The 12,341-nt window shown below is 46.1% G+C and overlaps 1 protein-coding gene across 3 annotated transcripts in view; it reads right to left on the reverse strand.

The window, feature by feature from the left end:
- The window catches only part of COL4A1 (collagen type IV alpha 1 chain), a 197,252-nt gene that overhangs the window by 96,790 nt on the left and 88,121 nt on the right, over positions 1–12,341 (reverse strand). For all 3 annotated transcript variants that reach the window (XR_006414881.1, XM_044431656.1, XM_044431657.1), the window contains exons 16-20: positions 9,324–9,368; positions 8,583–8,636; positions 7,452–7,493; positions 774–867; positions 12–47 (exon numbers count right to left, since the gene is read on the reverse strand). Coding sequence is in view for 2 of the 3 variants with exons in the window: in XM_044431656.1 (XP_044287591.1) it covers positions 12–47; positions 774–867; positions 7,452–7,493; positions 8,583–8,636; positions 9,324–9,368 (271 nt within the window). In the remaining variant the exon portion in view is untranslated. The remainder of the gene's footprint in view (positions 1–11; positions 48–773; positions 868–7,451; positions 7,494–8,582; positions 8,637–9,323; positions 9,369–12,341) is intronic.

Consider the following 12,341-nt stretch of genomic DNA (forward strand, 5'->3'; position numbering starts at 1 on the left):
GGCATCCTTACCTGGAGGACCTGGTGGCCCTGGCAGACCCGAAAAACCTACGAAAAGAATTGCAATGAATTCTGAGGAAGTGATGGTTTCAATTGACTTTGTCGCTGATATAGCTAGCTCAAGTCATTCAGACGGCAGGCCTAAAAACCTTTCTGAATGGTTTTTCTCTATAATCACTTTCATGTCATGGCAGTAATATACTATCAAAACAGTCAAGAAATGGTTCAGCATTTATAAGTTAATCAGGAAGTCCATTAAATACAAGACTGACTGGTCTTTGAGTTCTCTATTCATCCTAAAGTGCACTAGCAAGAGCCCTGGAGCTTACAGTGGCAAACAACAGAGGCTTTTTCACCTTTCCTTTCTCCATCTGGACTGTTTTCATTAGATGGGCCTCTGAGTCTTGTAGCTCATCTACTTTGCTGCAGTTGGGGATAGGAACTGAGAGACCTGTGGATCCACTGAATACATGGGCCCTCTTCACCTATTTCCTTGCCCCCAACACACCCATTTCTTCCTCTGCTGATAGGATGCTGACCTTGGGAGTAGAAGCTGCCATAGAGCTTTCTGTGGCCACTGGGGGGGGGGGGGGGAGGATGTGAGAGGGAGCAATGCTTGCTTTGATTTTCCCCTCCAAAGTCACAGCATTGCTGATACCCTTACAGAGGAAATGTCACCATCCTCTGGTCCCTCAGATACTGTCCAGGGGACATTAAAGTGCTCTTTTTTATTTCTTAATTAAAAGAAGGTAATAACCAATTAGCAATATTCACCTTTTTGACCTGGTTCACCTTTTGCACCTGGGAGCCCTTGAGGACCTGGATCTCCTTTTTCACCTACTATAACTTCTTCACCTGGACTTATAACCTGCACAAATATGGCAAATAGCATGATATATAGAAACTGAAAAACCACAAAGCAGCCCTCATACAGATTGGAACTGTAGACTTTGATCCTACATACAGGCACTCTGCTTAAATCCTATTGATGTAAACCATGTGCAGAACTGCAGACATAATTCTCAAGCTCAGGCTTTTAAGGACTTGTTTTCAGTTCAATCCGAAACTAGTGATGCGTGAGGAAACCAGGTTGGGGGCAGGAATCAGATTTCCTCAGCTCAGCTCAGCTCCCCCATCCCCAGTCCTCTTTCTCTCTGCCCCAAGTCTGCCTTGTGCTGAGTGTTTGCATGGGCACCTGGCAGGAAGCAATCCCAAGTGAGTCCTTGAGCAACTCACCACCAGGCACCTGCTGTGCAAGTGGATTTCTGCTTCTAGGCGTTGGCTTGTGACTTGCAGACTTTGCATACTTTGTACAAAGAAGTATGCATTTTGTGTGTTTTGTGCACAGAAGGGCTCCACTAGCAGCCTGGACATTTGAAGACTTGCTTCCTGGCCAAGGCTGAGCATAGGAAAGATGTCCCGTGAGCACAAGGCAGCTGGATTCTTGCCAGATCTTCTTATTCCCATGTGAAAACAACTTCAATTATTTACATATAGCGAAGTACAACTGAATGAAAATAGTTCACATAAGAGTGAAGGCTTTTCATTCCAAGGTAGCCTGCTCCTTTACACAGAGTGGGGTGGAAGAGGTTAGGGTGAAGATGTGAAGAGGGGACCAAGGTTCCGTCTACTTGTCAGGAAGCACTTCCTGACAGTCAGGAAACCGAGAGTATGGAATGGGCTCCCACAGGAGGTGGTTGAGGCCCCATTGGTGAGGGTGTTCAAAGATAGTCTGGACATGCACATGATGGGTATCATCTGCATATCTGAGATTGTTGATATTTCTCCCAGCCATCTTAATTCCAACTGGTGATTCATCTAGCCCCACCTTTCTCATGATGTGCTCTGCATATAAGTTAAATAGGCAGGGCGACAGTATACAGCCTTGCCAAACTCCTTTCTCAATTTTGAACCAATCAGTGGTTCCGTGTCCTGTTCTCACCATTGCTTCTTGACCTGCATATAGGTTTCTCAAGAGACAAATAAGATGGTCTGGTACTCCCATGTCTTTAAGAACTTGCCACAATTTGTTGTGATCCACACAATCAAAGGCTTTAGCATAGTCAATGAAGCAGAAGTAGATGGTTTTCTGGAACTCCCTAGCTTTCTCCATGATCCAGCGTATGTTGGCAATTTGAACTCTAGTTCCTCTGCCTCTTCGAAACCCTGCCTGCAATCCTGGTAGTTCTCGGTCCACATACTGCTGGGGCCTAGCTTGTAGGATTGTGAGCATAACTTTGCTAGCGTGTGAAATGAGTGCAATGGTACGGTAGTTTGAACATTCTTTGGCACTGCCCCTCTTTGGGATCAGAATGTAAACTGACCTTTTCTAATCCTGTGGCCACTGTTGAGTTTTCCAAATTTGCTGGCATATTGAATGTAGCACTTTTACTGCATTGTTTTTTAAGATTTTGAATAGCTCAGCTGGAATACTGTCACCTCCACTAGCTTTGTTGTTGCTCTGACTTCCTAAGGCCCATTTGACTTCACATTCCAGGATGTCTGGCTTGAGGTCAGTGACCACCCCATCTTGCTTATCGGGGACATTAAGCTCTTTCTTGTATAGTTCTTCTGTGTAATCTTGCCACCTCTTCTTAATGTCTTCTGCCCCTGTTAGGTCCCTGCCATATTGGTCCTTTACCATGCCCATCTTTGCATGAAATGTTCCCTTCATATCTCCAGTTTTCTTGAAGAGATCTCTGGTCCTCCCTATTCTATTGTTTTCTTCTATTGCTTTGCATTGTTCTTTGAAGAATGCATTCTTATATCTTCTAGCTATTCTCTGGAATTCTGCAATAGTCAAGTCTGTATAGTCAAGGCTATGGTTTTCCCAGTTGCAATGTATGGTTGTGAAAACTGGACCAAAAGGAAGGCTGAGTGCCAAAGGATTGAGGCCTTTGAATTGTGGTGCTGGAGGAGACTCCTGCGAGTCCCTTGGACTGCAAGAAGATCAAACCAGTCAGTCTTAGAGGAGGTCAACCCTTACTGCTCTTTAGAAGGCCAGATACTGGAGATGAAACTCAAATACTTTGGCCACCTAATGAGAAGGAAGGACTCACTGGAGAAGAACCTAATGCTAGGAACAATTGAGGGCAAAAGAAGAAGGGGAGGGCAGAGAATGAGGTGGCTAGATGGAGTCACTGAAGTTGTTGGCGTGAGCTTAAGTGGACTCCAGGGGATGGTGGAGGACAGGAAGGCCTGGAGGAATGTTGTCCCTGGGGTCGCAATGGGACGGACACGACTTCGCGACTAACAACAACAACAACGGGATTTTCATGGCAAAAATACTGGAGTGGGTTGCCATTTTCTTCTCCAGTGGATCACGTTTTGTCAGAGCTCTCTGCTATGACCTGTCCATCTTGGGTGGCCCTGCATGGCATAGCTCATAGCTTCATTGAGCTACGCAAGTCCCTTTGCCACAACAAGGCAGTGATCCATGAAGGAGAAGAACTCCACCTCATATGGGACTCGAACCCACAATCCCTGGCTTAGGAGGCCAGTGCCTTATCCATTAGGCCACTGGGGCTCGATTTTAAGCCAATATTTCTGTTGAATTGACTAAGAACTGTATACACTTAGTCTTTTGTTCATATTATTCATACTTGGAAAGTGTATTTTTCAGAAGCATGACACAATATTAGTTATAAAGAGGTGCACCCTCAGTATCCTCAATGAAAAAGTGGTGAATCACTAGGATAATCTGTGATGTATCATTCCTCTAAATCTAAAAATACTTTGCTGTTTACGTCATGCTTCCTTTCTGACTCTTCATTCACTACAATGAATGAATGCCTGCTTCATTCCTGTGGTCATTATACTCTGCTTGAGGAATTCCTCTCAGAGGAAGAGCTAAAGTTTCCAGAAACTAAGAGGGGCTCAGATCAATCACTGACAGCTGTAGGTCCATCTCTGTCAAGGGAGGGTACACTGCCGCTGAAGCAGAGGCTGAGCAACCCCTCTGGCTACCAGCATGGCACCCTTGAGCAGGCCTGCTCACTTGCAAAAGAAGAATCCCAGGAGGAAGCTCTGGTGATAAAAGCCTTTAGCATCTGCCTAGCCAGTGCTAGAAATGGTGTTGTTCCTTCCTTTCCAGCATCTTTTACTTTGCCTTGCAATTGGTGTTATGTACCTGACACCTGGACTCAGGGATGCAGCTTTGGGAAAGCTGTTTCTCTAGTACAGTGATACTGCAGCTCACAAATGTCTCAGTTCATGACCAAATTGGGTCACGAACAGAAATTTCATAACAATTTTGCCGCAGGTTGTGAACTCTGCATCGGGGGACGATCACGAGCATGCCCACCTTCCCTGCACAGGCATGATCATGGTTGTGCTGAGGAGGGAGGAGATGGCTGCGATTGCGCCTGTGTTCCCTGCCCGAGTGCGCTCGTCCCCTCCTCCACCCACCCGCACGATCACAGGGCGGGGGGAGATGGCCACAATCTTTGTTGTTCTTTGTCACTTGCATCGAATTTTTGTGAGTAAAAAAAAAAAAATAGTTGCAGAACAGATTAACCTTAATTACATTGACCCTTATGGGGAAATTTGACTTGGCTCACAACCAATTTGGGTCACGACCAGAGTCCTGGAACGGAATAAGTTCATGAGCCAAGGTACCACTGTATATGCAGACTCTCTCCTGTGCTCATCGCTTGCTTTAGATCTGCAAATGCTCATGGAATGAAGGCCGTGCAACCAGCAACCTTCTGAGGAATCACATGCAGCAACCCAAACAAAGGCCACTTCACGTGACACGGAAGACAGATGACACCTGTGCAGCAGTCATGTGGGGCTTGAGTCCTGGTAAGTGCTGTACAAACACTTGCCAGGGAATGCTCGCCAGAAATTTGGACTCATGGCATGACACAGTGCAGCTGAGTCGAGCAGGCCAAGCCCAAGGAACCTGACAGATTCCCAGCCCCAGAATGAATTTCTTACACATCTCTACTTGGATGCTTCACTCTGCTTTTGGACTGTGTAGCACATTTGACTGCCTGATTGTGCTTTGACCTCTGTCAGCTCTCTTGACTAATCCTGCCATACCCTGACTGACACTGGACTGAAGCATGCATTGTGCTTAAACACGAGTGACTAGTGAATTGTTTTAAAGGAGGGCTCCTCAAACTTTTTCAACAGGGGGCAAGTTGAAAGGCCGTGGTGACGGGCACAGGTCGGTGAGGCGGGGGTGCCCAGGGGCGCGGGCCGGTGAGGTGGCAGTGGGTGCACGTGAGGCAGTGGCTTGCTCACTCAGAGATCTCCTAGTGAGTCCAAAACCATCTCCGAGCGAGCAAGCCTCTGCCTCTCTGCCCACGTGGCGAGGCAGCAGAGAAGGCGGCTCACTTGCTTGGAAATCTCCCAGTGAGTCCAAAACCATCTCCGAGCGAGCAGGCCACTGCCTCTCCACCCACGCAGCGAGGTGGCGGCGAGCGTGCTTGCAGGAGGTGAGCAGCGGCGGCAGCTTGCTCGGAGATCTCCCAATGAGTCTAAAACCATCTCCAAGCGAGCAAGCCACTGTCTTCCCACCCACACAGCAAGCACGAGAGGCGGTGGTGGGAGCAGGGAATCCAAAACCTCTGAGGCCGGCTGGATAAATGGGCATGGCAGGCCGGATCCAGACTGCAGGCTGTAGTTTGAGGACCCCTGCTTTAAAGTAATGAGCATACACATTCTTCTACCTCCATTCCCTGCAAACTTACTCACTACAGCTTCCTTCCAAAAATAAAGTAGCCATTAATAATCCCTGTTGCTTTATACTATACTTTATAGTCTACTATATACTTTATAGACCTGTCCTAAAGAAGGTGTCTCTGGATCCAGAGATGGCCGCCAATTATAGACCAGTGGTCAACATCCCATTTCTGGGCAAGGTGGTGGAACAGGTGGTTGCGGGACAACTCCAGGCACTCTTGGATGAAACTGATTATCTGGACCCATTTCAGTCCAGGTTCAAACCCAGTTATGGTACTGAATCTGCCTTGGTCGCCCTGTATGATGATCTGTGCAGGGAGGGAGACAGGAGGAATGTGTCCCTGTTGGTTCTCCTGGAACTCTCAGTGGCTTTCAATACCATCAGCCATGGTATCCTCCTGGAGAGCTGGGAGAAGGAGGCACTGCTTGGCAGTGGTTCCACTCCTACCTTGCCGGCTGATTTCAGGTGGTGGTGCTGGGGGACTTTGGCTCTGTGCCACGGCAACTTTGCCATGGAGTACTGCAGGGTTCCATTTTGTCCCCCTTGCTATTTAACATCTACATGAAACCGCTGGGAGAGGTCATCAGGAGGTTTGGGCTGCGGAGTCATCAGTATGCTGATTTACCTCTCTTTTTCAACTAATCCAGGTGAGGCAGTGGCTGTCCTGAACCAGTGCCTGGCCGAGGTAATGGGCTAGATGAGGGCCAATAAACTGAAGCTCAATCCAGATAAGATGGAGGTTCTGTTGGTGGGTGATTCGAGCTCCTGGGTAGGTGACTTGGGCCCTGCCTGGGACGGGGTTGCACTCCCTCTAAAGGAATGCGTCCGCAGCTTGGAAGTGCTCCTCGACCTGAAGCTGTCCTTGGAAGCCCAAGTGACAGTGGTGGTGAGGAGCGCTTTCCTTCAGCTTCGGCTAATATATCAGCTGCATCCCTACCTGGAGGAGGATTGCCTAGCAACAGTAACACACACATTGGTTACTTCCCAGTTGGATTTTTGTAATGTGCTTTACGTGGGGCTGCCCTTGAAGACAGTCCGGATACTTCAGATGGTACAAAATAGAGCTGCCAGGATGCTGTCGGGGACTGGGGGTTATTCTCATATAACCCCAGTCCTCTATCAGCTCCATTGGCTTCCCATCGAAGTCCGGGCTCAATTCAACGTGCTGGTTATTACCTATAAAGCCCTAAATGGCTTGGGACCAGGATACCTAAAGGAATGCCTTTTTCCCTATTTGCCCTCCCACCCCCTGAGATCGGCAACAGAAGCCCTCCTCCAGGAACCCTCTGTGAAAGATGTTAAGAGACAGAGTCTGGAGGAGTGCCTTCTCTGCAGTGGCGCCCCAACTATGGAATGCGCTCCCCAGAGTGGTCCGCCTGGCCCTGTCATTATATGTTTTTTGTTGCCAGGTCAAGACCTTTTTATTTAATCAATATTTTAATATGTATTAATACTAATTGGATTTTATTGTTTGTATTTTATTAATTGCAGCCAGCGTGGAATAGTCAATTTATCTATTTTATTCTGATTTATGTTGTAAGCCGTCCAGAGACGCAAGTAATGGACGGCATACACATTTTATAAGTTAATATAGAATGGCAGCAGTAGGGGGCTGAGTTAATGAATCAAACATTTCAAGAGATGTCAGCTGGAAATTGTACAGAAGCCTCTTTATGCACTTCAGAGATAAATGGGCTACATATAAAGACATCTCTTATACTTAAAGTATAAAGACTTTCTTTTAAACACAAAGTTACACTCACTATTCCTGGAAGTCCTGGAGGACCTGCTGTACCCTTATCTCCCTGGAAAAAAAAGTAATTTTCATTTTAAAACTGCCTAAAATTAAAAAAGGTAAAGCAAATATAAATTTAAAGTTAAAAAAACCCAGCCATTTTGCAGGGTGGAAGTTATAGCTTGTAGCAAAAAAAAAAAAAAAAAAAAGCGTATGAGGTCCTCTTGGTTATTTTGCATGCATGGTAGTTAGTCTCCACATCCAGCTACATTTCCATTAAGTATTTTTAAACAGTTAACAGTACAATAAGTAAAACATGGATATAAATTCTGGCTCGAAATGTTTTACAAACATAAATAATTATGTGCTTTCTTTTAAGTCAATGGAAACTATATTAATGTAATATAATCAAATATTTAGAATGGCTATACCCAAAAATATGATTTTTGTCCCAGTTCACCCAACATGTAGTTAGAACAGCTACTTCCAAGTAATTTGCTGTGTTTATTAGTTCTTCCACATAAAAGAACAACTTACAAACAAAACAATTTGAATATTCATTGCACTACTGTAGAGCATTTATGATTATGCAATACATTATCAAGTTGAATTACTGATGCTATGATTGCACTGAGTCAAAGCTATGGAAATTCACTCATCACTGTCAAATAGTTCTTTGACTTGCAAAATATAATATGCAAGTCAAATTATAAAAAAATATAAAAGTTTATGAAATTATAGACTCATTGGCTTGGAAATGACCTGTAATTCCCCATCCCCTACACACACACATTTTGAAATCATTGCGTATTTTTTGAAACAATGTCATGTTTGGATATCACCAGCTCAGGAATCCCTAAGCCCCACCCCCACCCCATTCCTTCCCTTTAAAGATTTACCAAACGTATGTGGTGATACCAGCAGCAGAACATGTGGGATCCTTCCCTGTCTTTAGTGTAATGGAACACTACGCAAAAGTCTAGTAGCCCATAAAGGAACTTCGGAGAAACCAAAAATTCTTTTGTGATTTTAAGCTGGAGAAGAATTGGGATGTTCTAAAAGCTCACTTCTTCTTCATGAACCCCCGAAGCCTGCACATGAGTTCCTCTTCTTCAAGCATCTCTAATTTAATAATACATTTTCAAATGGATCTACTTACTTTTGGGCCAGTTGTACCATGTGGTCCTGGAAATCCTGGCTTGCCAGGTTCTCCCTACAAAAATCACAGAAAAAAAAGATCACATAACATCATAAATCTGTAACATTATAACTATGTTATAAATCAGGGATGGAAAACCATCCAGCCTGCATAGTCTCCCCCTCCCCAAAGCCTTTGTCCCTTCAAAGAAAGGAGAAGGAATGGGAAAGCAGCTTCCAGTTGAGTCAGAATCTTAAAGTGATCATTGTCAGCTTTGCATTCCTCTCTCACTGGGAAAGGAATGTACCATAAAAGGCATCCGAGGAAAAAGAAGAGCAAGTGAAGCTGGCTTATCTGAGAGCTGTTGCATCAAGGATGCTCTTGAAGGGCCAGTTCTCAAAGGCTTCCCGTCTCTCTCACTTTTCTGTGTGTGTGTTTTTTAGGTATGTGTGAATGGGATGCATGGATGTCTCCAGGCAAGGACTTCAGGAGGATGGCCCTTCCCACTGTGGGCCCTCACCCCAGTAGGCTAGGCCCCATTGTCTTTGCCTAGATCCAATTTGTTTCTCAAGCTAAAAAAATTCCCCACTACTGCATTATAACTGCTCACCTACTTTTCCAATACAAATTGTCAGATGTTGTTTTTGTAGCAAGAACGTAAAGAATAAATAAATGTTATAGGTCTGTAGCTTCAAAGCAGAGATTACCAGCAATAGAATTTTAGAAGATGTACAACCAATAAAGATAAAGTGAAATACATACAGGTCTTCCCTTCTCTCCATCTTCTCCATCCTTCCCAGGTCTTCCCTGTATTATGAATTATTATGCATTATTTTAAGTTAAACCAGAAATTACAACTTTTAATGCTGAGATTACAAAATCCTGCCTTGCCACAATATTAAAACATTTAATATTTCCATGATTTCAGAAAAAAATTAGGAAAAGACTGAAAAAAAGAATGCTGGAGGGCCCAACTAGCTTTGGATTTTGAAAGGAACAGAAAGCTGCAGGTTTACACATAGAAACATACAAACAGACCGAATCAGAAGGGCTCTCCCGGGCCATCTAGTCTGACTCCCGGCTCCAGCTGGCTCTGCTTACGACATGCCCACCATGTGCATGTCCAGCCTATCTTTGAACACCCTCACCAATGGGGCCTCAACGACCTCTCATGTAAGCCCATTCCACACCGTCGGGGTCCTAACTGTCAGGAAGTGCTTCCTGGCATCTAAATGGAACCTTACTTCCCTGAGCTTTGCTCCGTTGGAGTGCGTCCTGCCTTCCTCTGCAGGATAGAACAGGTCTCTACCCATCTCCGTGCAACGTCCCCTCACACACCTGTATGACGACAATATATCCCCTCTCAGTCTCCTCTTCTCCAGGCTGAAGAGACCCAGTTCCCTCAGTCTCGCCTCATATGGCATCCCCTGCAAACCTGGTGGCCCTACGCTGCACTGACTCTAAACTGGCCGTATCCTTTCTGTAATGAGGGGCTCAAAACTGAACACATTACTCCAGTTGCGGGTGCACCAGAGTCGTATAGAGTGGTAGTAATACCTCTCTCGATCTAGAAGCCACACTTCCGACTATGCAACCAAGGGTGGCGTTTGCCCTCTTAACCACCGCATCACACTGCTGACTCATGTTTAGCCTGAAGTCAACCAGTACCCTGAGGTCCCTTTCACAAGTGCTGCTCTCCAGGCACTTGTCCCCTAACCTGTATTTATGACACCTATTCCTATGCCCCAAGTGCAAGACCTTGCAGTTATCCACATTGAACGCCATCCTGTTGTCTCCTGCCCACTTCCATAGTCTGTCCAGATCCTTTTGGAACTGGAGTAACTGCTCCTCAGTTGTGGCCACTGCTCCAGTTTTAGTATCGTCTGCGAATTTGATCAGCAGACTGTTCACCCCTTCTTCCATGTAATTTATGAAAAGATTAAACAGGATCAACCCCAGAACAAAGCCCTGGGGGACTCCGCTTATTACTGGCCGCCATCCCAATGATTCCCCACTAATGGTTACCTTCTGCTTTCGGTCAGTCAACTATGCCCTAATCCATCGGACATTGCATTGGCCTATCCCAAACTCCTCAGTTTCTCCACCAGGATATCATGGGGCACTTTGTCAAAGGCCTTGCTGAAATCCAGGTAAACCACATTCATTGCATCCGCTCCATCTAGCCATCTTGAAACCTTGTCATAGAATTCCACAAGGTTTGTCTGGCAGGACCTGTTTTTGCGGAAGCTGTGTTGTGTGGCTGCCAGTCTCCCTTCCCTATCTAGCATCACTAGATCTCTCGCTATTATGAGCCTTTCCATTGTTTTTCCTACAATGGACATAAGGCTAACTGGTCTGTAATTCCCCATGTCCTTTCTACTACCCTTTTTGAAAATTGGGACCACTGATGCCACCCCCCAGTCCTCTGGAACTTCACCCATTCTCCACGAGGTCTCAAAAATGGAGGCCAGCGGGCGTGAGAGCTCCCCTGCCAACTCTCTAAGTACTCTCGGGTGTAACCTGTCAGGACCTGGCGCCTTTGTAATGTCCAATGCCCTGAGAAGCCCCTCGACTTCAAGGGGGGTGACTCTAATCTGTGCCCCTAAGTCCCCAGCCTCATCTAATCTCCTATGCGGATATCCCCCATCCTGCTTTGGGGAGAACACAGAGGCAAAATAGTCATTTAGCATCTGTGCCTGTTCCCTCATATCAGTCACTGGATCTCCTTCCTCCTTATTCAGTGGTCCCACTACTTGTCTCCCCTTCTTCCTATTTACATGCTGAAAGAAGCCCTTTTTGTTGCTCTTGATATTCTTGGCAAGTCTCAGCTCGTAATCAGCCTTAGCCTTGCGAAGAATCCTTCTGCAATGGGCCTCCTCCTCCCGGTATACCCTTTTGTCTATTTCCCCCAGTACCCATTTCCTACGGAGGTTCCTCTTTCTTCTAATCCCTTTAACCACCTCCTTTCGCATCCATGGCGGCACTCTCCTCTGCCTCCCCACCTTACTGACTAGAAGGATCGTTAAGGCTTGCGCCTCCAAAACCTCCCTTTTGAGTGCTATCCACCCCTCCTCAACTCGCTTACCTTCCAGTAACCTATCCCAGGAGACTTTCCCCAGTCTGGCCTTCATTTGGCCAAAGTTGGCCCTCTTGAAGTCCCAGCTTCTAGTGCTTGACCTGCTGCATGTCCCTAATCCCCTGATCTCAAAGCAAAGGATGGAGTGATCACTTGCATCCAGAGCTCCCCTAATCTGTACTTCATCTATCAGTTCCTCTCTATTGGTCAAGGCCAAGTCAAGGATATTTCCCCCCATTGCCTCTTCGACCCTCTGTGTGAAAAACCTTCCCTCTATAGCTTCTAGGAAACGACGTGACCTGGTTGTCACCGCTGAGTGAGTCTCCCAACTAATATCAGGAGACTGAAATCTCCCATAATTACTGTGTCTCTCCCCCGAGACATCCTTAGAATCTGGTGTGTCAGGACATCATCCAGGGTCTCAAGTTGATCTGGAGGGCGATAACATACCCCCACTGTCAGGTCTCTTTCCCTGGCAAAACCCCTAAGTTTCACCCAGACTGCCTCTACCGAATCCCCATCTGTGCTGCATTCTATCTCACTGCATCCTATCCCTTTCCTGACATATAAAACCACGCCCCCACCCCTCTTTCCCTTCCTGTCCTTTCTAAAAAGGTGATACCCCTCTATGTTCACATTCCAGTCTTGCCTTTCATCTCACCAAGTTTCTGTGATTCGCACCAGGTCATTCCCTCCTATTCCCA

Source organism: Varanus komodoensis, unplaced genomic scaffold (assembly GCF_004798865.1).
Source record: "Varanus komodoensis strain SLA01 unplaced genomic scaffold, ASM479886v1 scaffold23, whole genome shotgun sequence".
Taxonomy (NCBI): domain Eukaryota; kingdom Metazoa; phylum Chordata; class Lepidosauria; order Squamata; family Varanidae; genus Varanus; species Varanus komodoensis.